The 19,242-nt window shown below is 31.4% G+C and overlaps 1 protein-coding gene across 3 annotated transcripts in view; it reads right to left on the bottom strand.

The window, feature by feature from the left end:
- Positions 1-1,839: 1,839 nt before the first annotated feature.
- LOC133336306 (serine/threonine-protein kinase N) overlaps positions 1,840-19,242 on the bottom strand; it is a 146,186-nt gene continuing 128,783 nt past the window's right edge. For all 3 annotated transcript variants that reach the window (XM_061544592.1, XM_061544591.1, XM_061544590.1), the window contains exons 5-10: positions 4,861-5,490; positions 4,599-4,788; positions 3,068-3,249; positions 2,888-2,995; positions 2,144-2,284; positions 1,840-2,049 (exon numbers count right to left, since the gene is read on the bottom strand). In XM_061544592.1, coding sequence (XP_061400576.1) covers positions 1,906-2,049; positions 2,144-2,284; positions 2,888-2,995; positions 3,068-3,249; positions 4,599-4,788; positions 4,861-5,490 — 1,395 coding nt within the window. In that variant the 3' untranslated portion in view covers positions 1,840-1,905. The remainder of the gene's footprint in view (positions 2,050-2,143; positions 2,285-2,887; positions 2,996-3,067; positions 3,250-4,598; positions 4,789-4,860; positions 5,491-19,242) is intronic.

Below are 19,242 nucleotides of genomic sequence, written 5' to 3'. Positions count from 1 at the left end.
AATTAAAATATAAATGTTCATTACAAATAAAAACAGTTACGACCATTCTTATAAGTTACTTTTTGTTATTGGTTTGATTTTTCGAATACAGATTTAAAGTGGGCATTTTAAAGACAACTTTTTAATTTAATGTACAAATTTATGTCTAAAACTTCCAAATTATTTATGAAAATTACCAAATTAGACAGATAAATTACTAAATTACTTTATTTTAAATTTTAAATGCAACCAATAACAAAAGGGGACTTATAAAAATTGTTCTTCGAAAAAAAAATATATTTTTTAAATAATGATTATTTTTATTTATAGTGTCAACATTACTTATTAAATGTGTAAATGATTAAATAATAAAATAAAAATAAAAACCTTAACACATTGTTGTTTTTGTTTTGTTTTCTTCTTAATACACAAAAATAATAATAATAATAGTAATTAATTAAATTAAAATATAATTAATGCTGAAGCAAAAAAAAAATAAAGAATAAAATTAATGGGAAATAATAAAGATAATCAAATAGGTTTTAATGTGTTTAGACACATGAAAAAATAATTAAAAATAAAAATAATACAAAACAAAAATAAATTGAATAAAAAGTTTTGACTTTTTTCGGTTCTTTATAAAAACAAAATGAAAATTTTCTAATAAAAATAAAATTAAAAAAAGTAATATGTATATGTATATAATATGTATAAATAAAATTTATGAAAAAATAGGACTATGTTTTGAGAAACTGATGAGCAAATAGGTAGGTTGGTGGGTAGGTAGATAGGGTCAAAACAGACAAATGTATGCTTGAGGAGGATAATTAGTTATTATCTACAGAGGTGGTGGTGGTGGTGCATGTGAGAGTGACTAAATTGATTGATGAAATGTAAGGAGGGCATATTGTTTTTTTTGTGGCATCAAATCAAGGGAATAGGGAAAGGAGGGAGGAGGTTAGTTGATGATTTACAGCAGAGTTAGTATTATGACTAATGTAGGGTAGGATTTTAAGAATTATTTTCTTTTCTTTTTTTACAAATATGTTTTTGCAAACGCATATAATTAATTATTTTCTGTGTTTTTTTTTATAAATGTATATAATTGTTGTTTTAGTTATAATCTAGTTACTATAATCTTTAAATGCTTATTTTAATTTAAAATTGTTATTGTTTTATTTTTTTAATTATTATATAATGTATTTCAAATGGTTTTTGTTTTTTAAATTTATGAATTCATTTTTTTAGTAATTTTATGAATTCGTTAACTTTTAGGTTCCCCCTTCTTTTCTTCAACTTGTTTTTTGTTTGTTTCACAAATAATAGATTGTTTGTTTTGTTTTAACTATATATTATATAAATAATTTATACTCTTCAAATTTTGTTAATATGAGATGAGCTTGTTATAAGTTTTTTTTTTTCTCATTCAAAGTTATTGTAATTTTAACTTATTTTCTTTAATATTTTAATCAGCATAATTTTAAAAGGCAACATGCTTTTTTATGTTACTAAATTTAAGGGTTGTTTTTCTTTCTTTTCTAACTAAAAAATAATATACTTTTTTTATGCTCAAAAGAAGCAACAAAAATTATTAAATTACAAAAAAAAAGTTTGAAAAAAAAACAAAAACTAATTAAAAAGAGAATTTAAACAATTTTGTTTTTGGATAAAAAAGGATGAAACCCATGTATAGAGGCATTTTTAATAATTAACAATTTTTGTTTTTTAATTATATGAAAAATAATAAAATATACAAGCGTCATCGAACGACGTCATGAAAACTTTTCTTAAACATTTGTTTCACTTGTTGGTGTTGCTGTTTTTTATGTTGGTTGTGTTGGTGTTTATATTGGTTTTCTGGTGGTAATGTCCTTGGTGTTAGTAGTCCTGTTGTTGTTGTTTTTATTTCATTTCATGTTAACTTTATTAAGACCAATCTGCTGTATATGTGAAGTCTTGGAAGAACATTTGCTCTTCGTCAGTCAAAACACGTGGTTCCTTTGGCGGTGTCAATTGTGGTCTTTCTGAAGTAAATTCTTCATCGAAATTGGATACGTCTTCCAAGTGTGTCTGCAATTAAATGGAAAAAGGTAATTTATAATTAAAACTTTGTTAAATAGAGAGGAAGGAAAAATATTGATTAAATGTTGGAATGATAGCTTACAATGGTAGGCACAAATGGTGGCCTAACTCGGCGCAGTAACAAATCATCCCAGACTATTGAACGGAAGAAGGCTTGCTTCTTTACATCTTCAGCATCACGTTCCGATGAACCCAGACGTCTTTCAGGATTTTTACGTAGAAGCTAAAAGAAAAATAAACAAAAATTTAATATATTAAAGAATTTAAAAAGATCACACAAGATGGGAAATTTGATTTAAAAAAGTTCTTACAAGAGGCATTTGGGTATAAAAGGTTTTTTTTTGCAAAGAATATATAAAAAGCTTCTAGCCAATAAAAAAACTAATGGAACTGATGAGGATCAGATCAGAAACTATAATCTTCCCTGCCTTACCCCTTGGTGAATACAGTCCAAATAATGTTGGAAAACATTGTATAAAGCCTAAAAATTCAATGGAGTCTACAGAGGCTCCCCTTGACTTGCCTAAAATTTCTCTATTCTGCCTGTCTAAGGAAGAACTATGGACCTTTAGCTCTACTATGACTTATAGATCGTTTACAAAAGATATCGGACTTCAAACTAGTGTGCAATTACTTAATGATCTTCACCTTGTCTAAAAGGCCACCCCGTCTAAATTACTTCTATATTTTAAATCAAAGTTTTATCGTCTTTATAGAAATATGAAAGCAGTGCTTGATAAGCTCCCATGCTCCCCATATAAAAAATTACATCCGAAATTGAAAAAATCAATTAAATGTAATATTTATGTACGAATTTCAAACTTACCCTTCTCATAATAGCAATAGCTTCCAATGACAAGAATCGTGGATAACGAACTTCGTCATTAACAATTGAATCGAATACTTCTTCTTCGTCATCACCAGGGAAGGGTGACTAAAACGAAAACAGAATATATGTATAAAAATCAGTATAATAAAATATACAAATTAAAGGTGTTTAGCTTACCTCTCCCACCAACATTTCAAATATCAATACGCCCAAGCCCCACCAATCTACAGCACGAGTGTATGATGTCTCGGTTAATACTTCAGGAGCCAAAAATTCGGGTGTGCCACAGAATGTACCAGTGCGATCACCAAAGCCCATACCTTCTTTACACAAACCGAAATCGGCAATTTTAACATAACCTAAAAAAGAAGAAAAGTAAATTTAATAATTGATTGAAAAAAAATGAATTTGAAAAAGAGATAGAGGTGGATTTAGAATTCTCAAAAATACGTGAGAGTCTTCAGAATAAGAAAATATAAATTAAGTAGGTGTTTAAAGTTTGTTTTTATAATGAAAATGGACTTGACGAGTTTCGTATATCAATCGTTATATTGAATCGGTATCCCTAATATTCCGTATTTTGGTGATTAGGAACATGTTTGGATTTGTAAATTGGTATTCATATTGCCCTTTTGGTCCCTTTTTATGGTAGCCATATAACTATTAACAAAATCATCAATATTGGTACAAATTTTAGTGTGGACCCTATATTCAAAGTAAGCCACAATACTCGGAATTTTTTCGTGTGAAAATTTTGTAAAAGGGAAGAAAAAAAGAAACGGGAAGCGGCGTAACCATTGCTAAAAGGGCAAATACCTCTTCTCGATATTTTATTTATTCAAAGATGATTCAAAGGTCTCACGTGTATGGAATACGCATTTGATATTCTCATAGGTATTCGGCTGTACTTCCAAAATACTCTAAGGAATTCTTGCCTTCTTCTACACGTTGAACACCTCTTGAATGTCTTCTATACGTGAAGTACACCTTGAAGATATACCATATACATATACCCTTCACCTGAAAACATAAAATCGATGGGGATTTATTTATGGAAGCGAGTAAAAATTGATAGTAGAGACGATTACAAATTCTAAATTACAGGCTATTTGTTTGAAACTAAATAATAGAGGACTGTTCAAAATTGATAGTTTTTGGAAGGAAGATTTGAGCTACCCAGAAACTTGGACCCATTTCGATCAATTATGGAACGGTGATTTTCTACCTAATACGAATCCCAAATGTAAAATCAAAGCCAATTTCGTACAAAAACGAGTCCTAGCCCTCCAAAAACATGAAATTCGGGAGGGACCTGAAACTTGGGCCAATATTGATCATTTTTGTTAGGGTGAGTTGAATGTTTTAAAACTGTGGCTGTAGTCTTCCTAATTTTACACTCAAGGGACGAGGGAACGTAGTAGTAGTTTTTAAGAGACTGGGAAAATCATCAAAAAATAACACTTTCAAATTATCGTTATTCGACTGTACTTCTAAATTACTGGAAGGAGTTTTTTTCTTCCTCTACATGCAGTACACCTCTTGAATATCATCTGTACGTGAAATACATATTGACGATATACCATATAAATAATTCAATATGTTTGCTTTATAATAATTTAATAATTTCCTTTTCTATAAAATGCGGACTCTTGGATATGGTATTAACCCATTTATTTTTAATGTAAATCTCTCATTCTTTCTCACTTACCTTCCGTATCCAATAGTAAATTATCCAATTTCAAATCACGATAGATGATTTTATTTTCATGCAAATACTGTAAACCTAATACAACACAAGCGGCATAAAAGACAGCTCGTGGTTCGGAGAACACATCGGTGTGGATGTGCATCATTAGATCGCCACCAGCGGCATATTCCATGACAAAACAAACATGTTGCTGCAAGAAGAAAACAAAAAACGCAATTAATAAAAATTTTTAACATACACAGAAAGTAATTTTCCAACTCACCTCCGTCTGGAAACAGGCATAAAGATTAACCAAAAACGGATGACGCATGGCATTGGCCACCTCAAAGATACGTTTTTCACTGAGCAATGATTCCACCTCGTCACGGGCAATAATGTCGCCCTTCTTTAAAGCTTTAATAGCATAGTACTGATTATTGGTGCGCAACTGACAGAGTATGACTTTGCCAAAGTGGCCGCGACCCAAAACACTCAACATACGGAAATTGTCCATTGACAAAATACCAGGTGGAGCGGTGATATTTTGTGATTGACGTCGTGATTCATAGGCCGAATCACGATATTGTAGGCCACGGGCGACATTACGCCTTGAATTGGATTGAGCAGCTGCAGCAGCGGCGGCGGCATTTTGTAATTCAAATTGATTTTGATAGATCGGTTGCTGCGGCTGAATGGGTGCCTGTTGCTGCTGCTGTGTAGCTGGTTGATAGCTTTGTTGACGTTGAGCAGGTTGTGGGAAATGTGGTGCATTGGCCTCACTGGCCGATAAATGTCCACCATAAACAATGGGCGTTTGTGGCTCCTGTATAATTGGTGATGGTTCTGAAGAATGTTGTTGTTGTTGTATATTGTTGTTGTTGCTAATCGAAACATTGCTAAATTGTGGTATAACCTAAAAGGTAGGAATTGTAGGAAAAATGTTTTAAAAATTTTAATTGATTTTTTTTTTGCATAAAAATATTTTGAATGAAGTTAAAAATTATTGTTTAATAGAAATAGGTGTTTAGTGTTGTTTTATTTTATTTTTATTGAAGAGGGGGTGCTTGTTATTCTACAATTGTCAAACATTCATCCATTCAATTGTTGTAACGCAAAAGTCTTGTAAAAGCTTTTGTGCTTGTGTGTAGTAAAGCTCTATGAAGTGTGCTGTTAAAAAAGTGTAGGAAGTTTAATTTTTCTCGCTATTCACTCAAAACAATTGTGTACAAAATTTACATTAAATATTTTTTATAAATATAAAAAAAATAAATAAAAAGTGAGGTTAAGTTTTTGTAACTTGGAATTTAAAAAAATAGACAGTAAATGGGTAGAAAAGTGAAGAAGTCTGTGAAGAACTACCTCCAGAAAAAATAATTTTCAAAACTAGTAAAAACGTCGTCTTTATATACCCTTCACCTAAATACATACATCGATGGGGATTTATAAATGGAAGCTATGACAACGAAACATTTTTGGTACGAAGACTTGATACCGAATGAAAATAAAAAATATAGCCGAAACTTGAGTCAAAATTGGTAGTAGAGAGGATTACAAGTTATTTGTTTGACAAAAAACCTGCCCAAAATCCCCAAGCACCGAATAATAGAGGACCGTTCAAAATTGATAGTTTTTGATAGGAAGATGTGGGCAACCCAGAAACCCATTTTGATCAATTTTGGAACGAATCCCAAATATAAAACTTAGGCCATGTTTGTAGAAAAACGTTTCCAAGCTCCCCAAAAACCCGAAAATCGGGTGGGACCGTTATATGGGGATCAATATTAAAATTTTTTGGGTGAGTTGACATCCAATGAGAATCCCAATTTTTAAATTAAATTCATTATGGTAGAAAAACGTGTCTAAGCTCCCAAAAAAAAAGGAAATTCGGGTTATATGGGGGCTAGTCCAAAAACTGGAACAATATTGATACTTTTTGGTTGGAAGATTTGCTACGCAGTGAGAACCCAAAATATAAAATTGCAGCTATTTCGGTTGAACAACGTGCCCTAACTCCCTGAAATACCGAAAATCGGGTGATACTTAAATGAGAACTAAATAGATTATTTCGATTAAAAAACCTACTCAAAATACCGAATAATGGAGGGTACCGTTAAATAGTAACTCTCCTGAAACTTAACCCAATATTGATACTTTTTGGTAGAGAGATTTTCTACCCAATGAGAATCCCAAATATAAAATTGAAGCTATTTTGTTTGAAAAACGTGTTCAAATTCCTCAAAATACCGAAATTCGGGAGGTGCCTAATTTCTGGTCCTGGTTTGAAGCCTAGATCCACTTAGGCGCTTTTAACTTCGCCCCTTGCAGAGAGGTAAGAAATACACAAAATGTACATTTGTAGCAACTTATTACATCCCGACAAATGGATACATGTGACCTATGTTGAAGGACAAGAACTTCGACGGATAAAATAATAAAAATTGATTCCACAGAAAAAAATTCAAAGTGCATTGGATAAACATTCCTCTCAATAAAAATGTACAAAAAGATGCTGGTGATAAATGGATTTGTGCCGCTGGTAGGTGGTAATTTTGGTGCGAAGGGATCTTTTTATTTAAATATTTCCTTGAGATATTTTTTAATGGTTGGTTTCGCTTCTTCTTCTTCTTTCTTTTTACCTTAATTTCGGGTGTATCTTTTTCATCTTCGATATCGGTAATGAAATGTTTAACTGTGGTAATATACGTTTTTGTTGCTGGCTCATGGGCACCACTGGCAGTTGGCTCATGGACAGAATCAATGGGTGTACTCGTTTTGGATGACGAGGATGGTACATTTGCACTTGTTGTTGTTGCAGGTGGTGGTGTTATTGTACCATTATTAGAATATAATTTAGTTTGTTGTTTTTGTTGTTGTTGCTGTTCTTCATGCTGTGTTTCATTACATGCTAGGGCTGATGTTGTTGTTGGCGTGGGAATATCAGACAAATTTGCCAAGGACGATGATAAAGCTTTGCTGATAGATGTCGTTGTTGTTAAACTTAGAGGAATGGTCGGTTCAATTGTTATATGAACAAGATTTATGTGAGCCTGTAAGAAGTTTTTGTTGTTTGTTGTGTGTGTGTTTTTTTAATTTTTGTTTTATTTGAAAAAAAAAATTGTAAAAACATATTTATATGTTTGTGATAGTAGCGGGACAACCATTAGTGATTTTTTCTGGGTTTGTTATGATTATCTGGTTAGAACGACACATTGGTTTTGCTTGAGGTGGGGATGGTGGAGGACAAGGACAATGCACACAACGGACGACCGTCAAATGGCGTTTCGTTTTTGTTGGTGTTGTACAAATAAAAAAATGTATATCCCAAAAATTAGTGACATATAAATAGACCCTTCCCAAATTTAAATAAAACCTGTTGAAGGCTTTTGGAGATTTGTTTATCTTCTGCAATTAAATAACTTTTCCAAAAATATGTAGTTGATCCAGATTTTGAAAATCTGTGAAATACCGTTCAAATAAATAGTAGTGCTTGAAGATCATTTCTATTGAAGTTGAAATCTACAATGTCTTCTGGATAGTTTTTTATGTAGGGAAGAATACTACGGAAAACCTATAAAGATACTTCTATGTATATAATTCTATTTAAATGTCTCCGAATATATACAATTCTAATACAAGTATAGACGTTTAAGACTTCTATCAACACAGAACTTGGATGGTTTTTTTAAATACTTCCTTCTATAAAAAATGTTTAAGGTCTTGTAGCTATGTAATATCTCTAAAGGAATATTTTATTTATGAAATACCTATTAAGACCCTTTGTATAATATCCCTTAATCTACAATACATATAACTGTATTACAGTATTATATATATATATATATATAAAAGGGCTCTGTAGACCTTATTTATACAGAAGATCTCAAATAGTTTTATATAAGTAGTAGAAGTTATTGTAGATTTAAAGACCCGCATGTAGCTTTTTTACTTCTGAAGAAGTGTATATGTTAGCTTTAGACGTCATCTTCTAGCTATTGGGGTAGTAGGTATAGAATTATTATAAGAGATTTTCGGAGGTTTTAAACCATATGATAATTGCAGAAACTCTTTAAGCTGTATGAGAATTATTTAAGGTCTTTTAACTAGTTTTTAAGCTATAGAATAACAGTGTGAAGTATTTTTGCTTAAGAAGTTTTTGAAGATGGCATTTATCTGTTGTAGGTCATGTGTGTAGAAGGTCTTTCATTCAGATGTATAGTATCTTTAGAGGTTCTTCGAAGCATAGAATATATTTAATAATGTCTGTTGAAGATCTCCTGGATGTTGAAGCTCTAGGCATGAAAGATCCGTTACAGATCTTTCAACAATATAATTTTTACTATGGAAGTCATATTGAAGGTCTTCTAGGTCAATGTTTTCTAGCTATAGGTATATCTCAAATATATAAGTCCTGTAGGAGGTCTCCAAGTTGTAGAATACTTTTAGAAGTTCTTCTTGTCATCGAAATTATTTGGAAAGATTTTCAGAATTGCCATTCTAGGGTTTCCGACTTTGAAATGCTTTTAGAAGAAGCTATGATATGACAGACCTACTATAGAAGTCTTGTAGTTGTTGTTTTTTCTTTAGGAGGCCTATGGAGGCTAAATAATATGTTAAAATTACCTGTAAATGGTCTTATAGGTATTGACGACTCTTTATGACATTTGTTGTTGTAATAGACTTTTAGAAGAAGCTATGAAAACTCAGCTATATAATCTATTTAGAGCTTCGTATATCTATACATGAGAATACTTTAACTATAACACTTGTCGAACATCTTCAAAGACCTGTAGAATGTCTCATAGCTATAGAATAATTTTTTGCTATAGTAAACCTTGTAGACACGGAAGATCTGTTAAAAAGTCTTGTAGAAAATATTTTTCCTGCTGGAGACTCCTAGAGGCTACTTAATCATATAATATATTTCAAAAGGTCTGTAGGGTGTCTATATATTTTGAGGTCCTTGGTTTTAAAACATTTTAGATATAGAAAACATTTCAGATGGATTGATTCTCAGTTTATTTGATGTATTTAATCTTCGAGCTATAGGCTATCTTTGGAATGTCTTCCAATTTAGGAAACGTCTGAAGAGTTTCTTGAGACCTCTTTATGGACTTATATTTATAGATTATATTGTATAGTGATCATTCTAAGTATTTTCATTTACAGAGTAAATCTATGTATTCTCATTCTCTATTTTGAAAATTTCTTCCTGTATATAGAAACATTTTTATATTTTAAAATAAAAAAATATATTTTTCTTATTTTCTACAACACATAATGTCCAATATTTAATTATGTGGAGAGAGAGAGGACAACAACGTGAATATGTGAGGGTATGGCTTGTAGCTGTGTAGGTGTAAGGTTTACAACAAGTTCTGCTCTCTGTTAACTAGCAATCATAAGTTCAATTTACTACTGGTGTAGTAAATGTTGTTGCTCTGGTTATTCTAACTTTATATGAACTATAAGTTAATTATACAGGTTTTCCCCACACACACACACGCACTCATTAACAATTATGAAAAACCAAAGTGAAAATGTAATTATAAATTAAGAAATGGAAAACAATAAAAACAGGGGAATGAGAACCGGTGGAAGACCCAACCACAAATGTATAAACGTGATAAACAGATATGTAAATCAGTTAACACAAACACGCAGGGGCACAAATACACACACATAAAACAATAATCACACTTTGTGGTGACACAAATTGAAATTGATTTCTGAATTACGGAATGCAATGACGATGAGAATACGAAGAGTCGTCTCAAATCAATTAAAAACAAAACACACACAGACGCATAGAAATACACATGGACTTTCACTGAATGGTGGTGGTGACAGTTCTCTTACTCTCTGTGTGTTTTTTCTTCATTATCTCACAAATTAAAATTAATAAAAAATTAAAAAAAACACCTACATTTCGTTTAGTGGGTGGCTGTAGAGATGTTACTGCGGCATTTCTTTTTAAAGTTGAGGGGGATTTTGGCGATGCTGTGACCGTCGATGACGATGGTGGCATTATTGTCAATGGCCGTAAGAGGCTATTGTTGTTGTTATTCGAACATAACAATTCTATGGCGGATGTTAAACGATCATTGTATTTTGTTAAGGGATTTTTTGGCGAGCCGGATTTTAGTTGCCTTTCTTTTTGTAAAACACACATTTGTTTGACCACATTGGCCACCAATTGAAATGTGGGTAACAACATTTTTGGAGACATTATTTTAATTATTCATGTTTTTTTGCGCTCCAAAACAAGAAAAACAAATTTATAAGAAAACACGAAGAATAAAATAGAACAACAAAAATTTTGAATTCGAAAAAAATCCGCAAAAACACAACGTTTTGCAATGTTTTGTTGATGAGTTTTAAAGAAAAACTGAATAGCAAAAAAATTGGCAAATGTGATTTTTGTTTGATTTTTCTTTGTTTCGCTTTTTGTCCTGTAAATATTTATATTCATTGATATTATTAAAAAACACAAAACAAAATATGAAATGAGAGAACGGAGAAAGTGTGCGAACGAATGAAGAAATGCCGCCAGCCATCCACCACACATATTTAGGTAGGGGTAGGGACTCGTCGTCACATTTCGTGTTTTGACATTGGCCAAGAAAGAAATGGTCATAACAAAACAAGAAGAAGAAGATGATGAAGAACAAAAAACAGTAGCATTTGTATTTTATTTCATGAATTACGTAGTTTTCTGAATTATTTTTCATCTTTTATTTTTTTTTGTTTCTGTCACTTTGCAAGTGTGTGTGTTTTCATAAAATATCAAAACAAATATAAATGCCAGCCAACAAACGACAACGCTTTGGGCTATTTTTATTTTATATTTTTAATTTAGCGTTAAATATTTATTTCTTTTTTTTCGATTACCTTTAGAACGATGTCAACGATAATCCGTTTTATTTGAATTGTCCATAAATTATTTTTTTGCAAAATAATATGAGATATTATGAATTTTATAAGAAATAAATTTGTAATAAAACGTGTTGAGAGTCAATAAGCATTTATTTTAAATAAAATAAAAAAATGCAATGACGTATGATTGATATGCATACGTATACGCCAGTTGGTTGTTTTTATAATTGAAAAATAAAAGAACTCATACGCTCCATATACAGTATAATGGAATTAAAATTAGAAATTGTGGAATCAGTTCAGTGACTTTAAGTAGAATATTTAATTTTTGAAAATAATTACTCGAAAGTATAATTATGGGGAGGCGTATGATTTGTATGCATACTCATACGACAGGGGTGGTTCTGTTAATATTTATTTCAAATAGTCATAAGCTCCGAAGTATTAAATGTAATTAAGATTTCTCGAAAAAATTGGTCTTCAATTTAATATTTTTTTGATGGGAACTCATCAAAGATACCACTTTTTTTTGCAAAATAATTGAAAAACAAAGAAATTTTTTAATAAAATATAACTTAGAAAAATATCAATAAGCCTTTGATGTAAATCAGTAAAATTTAATTACTTAAAAGTTTGTGGGGACGTATGATTTATATTTATACGTATACGTCTTTGGATTGCTTTATAATTTGAAAGTACAATAACTCATACGCATGACAGGCAGTAATGGAATTAAAATTAGAAGTTGAGACATATATTCAGTGACTTTCACAAAAAAATGCAATTTATTAAATAAATTACTCGCAAGTATTATTTTGTGGAGGCGTATGATTAGTATGCATACTCATACTACATGGTTGGTTAACATAAATATTAACAGTATTTATTAGAAATTGTCATAAGCTCCGAAAAATTAAATCTAATCAAGATTTCTCGAAAAATATTGGAATGTAAGAAATAAATTCGTTAGATGAATTACTATCAAATATTAGACTGCATTCTAGCTTTAATTTGTTATTGTTTCATATACTGGGTGGCGTATGACTACCGAACACAGGTATACGCAACGTGGTTCTATTGCAATTGTTCAAGTAGCTATTTTTGCGTGAATTTTGCTGTCAACATTTCGAAGACTTATAGAAGGAAATGTGATTAGAAATGTGTTTAGTAATTTAAATTAATTATTCCTGTCTTATATATTGGGAATGTATGTTTACTGAACAAATATATAGTATGAGTGGTCATGTCTTTAACTTCTTTAATTTGTAATGGGTCTATAGTACGTATAGGTCTAGTATTCATTAAGAAACCTTAATTAAAAATAATTTATTCGTTATTATCTCATATACTGGGTGGCGTATGACTACCGAACACACGTATACGCAGCGTGGTTCTATTGTAGTTGTTCAAGTAGCTATTTTTGCGGGAATTTTCAAGTATTTATCTTTTAAGTGATTTTTTTTTTGTTAAAATTTCAAAGACTTATGGACCAAACCGTTATTAGAAAAATGTTTCAATTTGTAATGGAATATCAATAAACTTCTCATAGCTTAAGATTGTATGATTGATGTCTATATGTATACGTCACGGTGTACCGTGGAGTAGTGCATAAAAGGCTTAGAATGTTCTGGAAGGAATCTACAAAATTCCAGTAAAGGAAAATCCTTTAAAGCTTCTTACGTATCAATAAGCTATTTTGAATTTTCAGAAGTGTTTCGAGGATTTAGATAATGATTTGGTTAAATTGATTGTATATGAGGAGAATTACTTTGAAGGGGACAAGATAGTTATTGGTGGAAAATATACTGCTAATTATTTGGGTTTAAGGTTTATTTGATCAGAACTGGCCCGGGATCTATTTTGTGGAAATAGTTTAGACTCTAAAACAGGACATTTTAAGACGAATATCGTGACTAGCAATGGTTGCAGAAAACATAACCTAATACAAACGACGTCTAGAAATGTACGAAGAGATAATATCGAAATTGTAATGCTCATATTAATCGTATAGTTCTGATTTTTTTTTAAATAATTTAAACGTTGATACATATCAGAGTTTGGATTTTATATTTTCAATATTTCCTTCAAAATTTCTATTTCATGAATAAGTATTCTTTCATGTCAAAGTATTTGATAAAAACTGATGTCAACTATGATTATTAATAATAACCTTATAAAAAAGGTAGTTACAAACAGGTGGAACATATAATGAACGGATGAAAACAATAGTGTATAATATGTTTATAGTTATAGTTGTAGTTATTGTTGTTGTGTGGGTTTGAACCAGAAAAATGAAAATGGTGCTTAGAAATTACAATATAATGTCTTATGTAGTATACAGGAGGAATATAACACATTTATATAAATATATATACGTAATTACCATGGAAACCTTACAACAACAAAAAACAAATAGGTTTTAAAATTAGAACATAACAAAAAAAGGAAAAGGGATAAAAACAAACAGAAAGATAAACAAAAACACATACATACGTACATAGCAAAAACATATTCATTCTAAATATTTTAATTGTCAATATTTGTATTTTTATACAAATGTTGTTGAACGACCGTATGGATAAATGGGTAGATTTGTATGGATGAATGTTTGAACAATAAAGGATGGCAATATTTAAAAAAAAAAAAAAACAAAACAAATACAATAAAAACAACATGGATTAAACCAGTCTTTAAAAATGTAATAAAAAAATACACCAATTAAAGAAAAATAGTTGTTGGAAGTACCTAAATTTATGTTTGTATTTCAACAACAAATAAGTAAAGCTTTAAGGACCCCAATTAAAGCATTAATTTAGAATTGAAAATATTTGGAAACATAAAAGGATAAAACAACAATTAAAAAACATCAAACGTTGAGTGGTTAAAATTTAGTGTCACTTGAAAAAGTTTTAGATATATGTACTAACAATAAGGCAGCACACAAGGGGTTAATGGTGGTTAGGAAGTTATACAACAAAAAAGCAAAGGGTAAAAAGGAAAAACTTAAAGCAAATATGATTTAAGATTATACTAAATCAAAAAAAAAAAATAATAATAATAATAAATAAATAAATTTAAGTTCGTCCAGCCATAAATACGATCGGGACTTTTATATGACAGGAACATTTGGTAACGAGTAAAAACACAAAATTAAAAAAAATTGCCCATTTTCTTGATAAACGTGCCCAAACGCCCCAGAAGGACTAAAAATTCGGTGTATTTTAATTTGGGACCTGCCTTAAAAAATAAACCAATATTTATAGTTTTTGGTGGGAAAATTTGCTACCCACCTAAAATTCCAAATTACAGTCAATTTGATTGAAAAACGTCCTCAAAATATAAATTTTTGGAAGGAATCGTAATATTGAGCCTACCCCAAAAATTAGACCAATATTGAGCATTTTTAATATGAAGATGTGTTACCCACTAAGAACACAAAATAGGAATTTTGTTGAAAAACATTGGTTCCTTATGCCCTAAGATACCGTTATATGGGAGCTTCCCTAAGACCTGAACCCTATATTAATACTTTTGTAGGAAGATTTACTACCCAATGAGTATCTTAAATACTAAATTACAACCAATTTGGTTGAAAATCGAGATCAAGCTCGTCATAATACCAGATTTTGGGAGGTGGCTTTATATGGGCGCTATCATAAAAAGTGAATCAATATTTATAACTTTTTTGTAGGAAGATTTAAAACCCGAAGAGAACCCAATGTACCAAATTCTAGACAATTCGAATGAAAAACGTGCCCAAAATCGGCAAAATATCGATATATATGTGGTTCCGTAATATGGGAGCTACCCTAAAAAAATGAAACAATATTTATAAATATTTTTGTAGGGATATGTATTACCTTATGAGAACCTAAAATATGAAATTTACAACCAAATCCATTCAAAAACGAGCCAAAAATCCGCAAAATATCGAAAATCGGGAGGTACCATTATGTGGGTGCTACCCTAAAAAATTGAGCTATATTCCTAATTTTTTGTAAATCGCTTTAGTACCCAATGTGAACCCAAAATATCTAATTACAACCAAAACGGTTTATAAACGTGCCCAAAATCCACAAATATCGAAATTCGGTAGGTACCGTTATATGGGAGCTACCCTGAAATTTATGTCAATATTAATAATTTTTGGTAGAGATATTTTCTACCCAATGAGAATCCAATGTACCAAATTACAGCCAATTTGGTTGAAAAACATGTCAAAAATCCGCAAATTATCGAAATTCGGGAGGTTCCGTTATGTGGGCTCTACCCTAAAAAATAACCAATATTTATAATTTTTTGTAGGAAGATTTACTACCTTATGAGAAACCAAAATATCAAATTACAACCTATTTGGTTGAAAAAACATGCCCAAACTTCCCAAAATACCGAAAGTCGGAAGGATTCGTTATATGGGGCTACCCTAAAAAATGGGCCAACATTTACAATTTTATGTAGGAAGATTAACGACCCAGTGAGAACCAAAAATACTAAATAACAACCAATTTAGTAGAACAACGAGCCCAAGCTTTCCAAAATACCGAAATTTAGAAATAACCGTTATATGGGGGCTAACTTAAAATATGGACCAATATTGATTTTTTGGCAGGAAGATTTTCAACTCTCTGAGAACCCTTAATACCAAATTTCAGCTAATTTGATTGAAAATCGTACCTAAAATCCCCAAAATACCGAATAATGAGGGTACCGTTGCATGGGGTCTACCCCGATACTTGGGCCAATATAGATAATTCTTGGTAAGGAGTTTCCCAATAATAACCCAATATACAAAATTATAGCCAAATTTGGTTAAAAAACAACCTGAAATCTAAAATCCCGAATAATAATGGTGCCGCTGTATGATGGATCTACCCCAAACATATTTGCTTTAAGTCTTTCTTTTTATTTTCAAAATTGCATTTTTGTTAGCGAAAATTATAAGAAGCGGAAAAAACAAAGAACCAAAAAGAAAAAAAAAGAAACCCAAGTTGTTAACAAAAAAATCAAATTAAAAAAAATAATTAAAACAAAACAAAAAATTGGTTTATAAACTCCTAACCTCAACATGGAAACCATCGGCAGCGCCTATGCTATAATTGCGATGATAATTGTTGTAATCGTCATCATCCGGATATTCAACAATGGGTGCCGGGGACGGAGGCATTTCAATAATGGGACTGCTTAGGTCATGTGACGACTGGCCAATTCCACCGTCGTTGCCGCCCATTATCACAACGGGAGGCATGGTCAGTACGGGACGGTGATATTGGCCAGAACCAGGTGAGGGTGGTTCCAAGGGGGTTTGTTGTTGCTGTTGTTGTTGTGACTGTTGAATAATTAATGTTGGTTTAGTTTGAGAAACAGTTCGGGTAACATAATAGGTTGTGTTGCTGTTGTTGGTGGTGTTGTTAGCATTGCCAATATTGTTGTTGTTGGTGGTTGTCGTTGATGTTGTTTGATGGTGTTGCTGGGGATGTGTGGATTGTGATGTTGATGAAGGAACTGTATTATACACAGATGATGATGACAATGGCAATGATGCGGATGTGGGTGTTGGTGTATCTGGGGAGGAGGAAGTCGATCCCACCACCATTCCTGCCGTGTTATTTTGAAATGCAAACATGGGAACCTGTGTCGGGGTGGGTAATAAAACATTTTGATATTGTACCGCTTGATGTTTGGTTGAGGCAATATAATGTTGCAACATTTGTTGCTGAGGTTTCGCTGGTTGTGGCTGTTGCTGCTGTTGTTGGTGTGCTGGCGCCTGGTTACGCTGCATCTGCTGCTGATTGCTGTTGTTGTGCTGCTGATGATGATGGTGGGGACGCTGTAAAGTATTGGGTTGCGAATCCAATTGATTTAGAAAGTCAAACTCACTCAACGCGCTCTGTAACTGGTTTTAGGCCATGTATATTTTTTCGATTTATTTTCAAAGTTTAACACAAAATAGGGAGAGAGAGACAGGTGGTAGACGAAAACAAATTCATCATGACATAGGAGGAAGGAGAAACGTGGGGGAAAAATAGGCATGACATGTCATAAGATATTACAAAGTATAGGCGAGCGTAGAGTAAAATACGTTTCAATTTTCAAAAAATAAATTCGCAGATAAACGCACGTGAAGATTTCATAAAAAAATTATTTAGCAAAAAAATGAAACAGAAAAAAATCACACAAAAATTACATTAGAGACAAAACAAAAAGAAAATAAAGAAAAACAAAAAGAACGCAATGACAATTAACATAACAAAAATAATGAAGAAAGAAAAAATAGGTAAGCATGAAGAAATGATAGATAAATAAATACACAAATCCCTCCCAAGAAAACCTACTACGAAGTGTTTTTTAATCGGCGCGTAAATATTTGGAAACAGATTTCCTACCACATCCACATTGCTTACATTAAACATTTCCAGACGCAAAATGTAATTTATTTATTTATTGTTTTTTTTTTTAATTATAATTATTTGTAGAATGATTTCCATGTATGAGACCGAACGAACCAAACCTAAATGCAAAGGCAGACATTTTCTCGATGCGCATTTGTCATGATTTGAAAAATAATAAAAACATAATATTGAATTTTTACGTTTTTTGGCAAAATGAAGCTTCAACAAATCCACTGGCTTACAAAAAAAATTATTTAATAGCAAACATCTAATCGAACTTGAACCAGAAAAATAATGGCAGGTATATTTGTGGTTAGCTTTTTTGTATTTGATGAACACTGATTTCCAAACTACATTTAATAAAACAAAATTAAATAAAGGCCAGCCACCACAATCATAATTTATAATTTACAGAATATAATTTTCTTAAAAGAACATCAAAAACACCAAAAAGAAAAAAATATACTACAATAATATAAGGAGAGAGAAAAAACAACACAGTGATCTCTCTTTGCAGATGTCATAAAAACGCCAAGTGGTCAACATTGTTTTTCTATAAAAAAGTGAAAACTTTAAGTTCGTCGCATCGAATTTTCTTATTCCCTCCATCATAAAGGGGCTTTACTGTGTAAATATCAAACACTCAGGTTCGGGGCTAATATATCTAAGATTAGAGAAATTGTACCAAAAATTCCCCAAAACCCTAAAAAAGTGGACCAATATTGAACTTTGGTAGTGATTTAGTATAAAATCACCAAATGCTAAAAATACCGAACGTTGGGGTCCACCTACATGGGGTCCACGTTGAATCTTGGAAAAATATTGATATTTGTTTCTATAGAAAAAATTTGAAGTCCCCACAGGACATCTTTAGAAAAAAAACCGTAGTCCCCACAGGACTAAATTTTTTTCTGTAGAAAAAAGTAGTCCTGTGGGGACTACAAATGTTTTCCCATAGAAAAAAATAGTCCTATGGGGACTAACAATTTTTTTCTACTACTTTTCTTCTATAGAAAAAAATTCGTAGGACCTCATGACTACTTTTTTCTACAGAAACAAATTCGTAGTCGCCACAGGACTACTTTTTTTCTAAATTAGAAGGACCTCAGGACCACTTTTTCTATAGGGAAAAATCGTTGGACTATTTTTTTCTATAGAAAAAAATTATATAAAAATACTTTGTAGTCCCAAACAAATTTTTTTACTTTGTTGCTATAGAAAAAAATCGTAGGTCCTTAGGACTTTTTTTTTTTGTAAAAAACGAATACTTTTTTTCTATAGAAAAAATCGTAGGCCCACGGGGACTTCTCAGTTACACTTTTTTAAAGAAAAAACCGTAGGTACTCAGTTCTACTTTTTTCTATAACAAATTTAGGACCTCGTGACTATAAAAAAAAATCGTA

Source organism: Musca vetustissima, unplaced genomic scaffold (assembly GCF_032173495.1).
Source record: "Musca vetustissima isolate MV318-11 ecotype Yass unplaced genomic scaffold, APGP_CSIRO_Mvet_v1 utg2253, whole genome shotgun sequence".
Taxonomy (NCBI): Eukaryota; Metazoa; Arthropoda; class Insecta; order Diptera; family Muscidae; genus Musca; species Musca vetustissima.
This window is presented reverse-complemented; position numbering and strand designations above follow the sequence as displayed.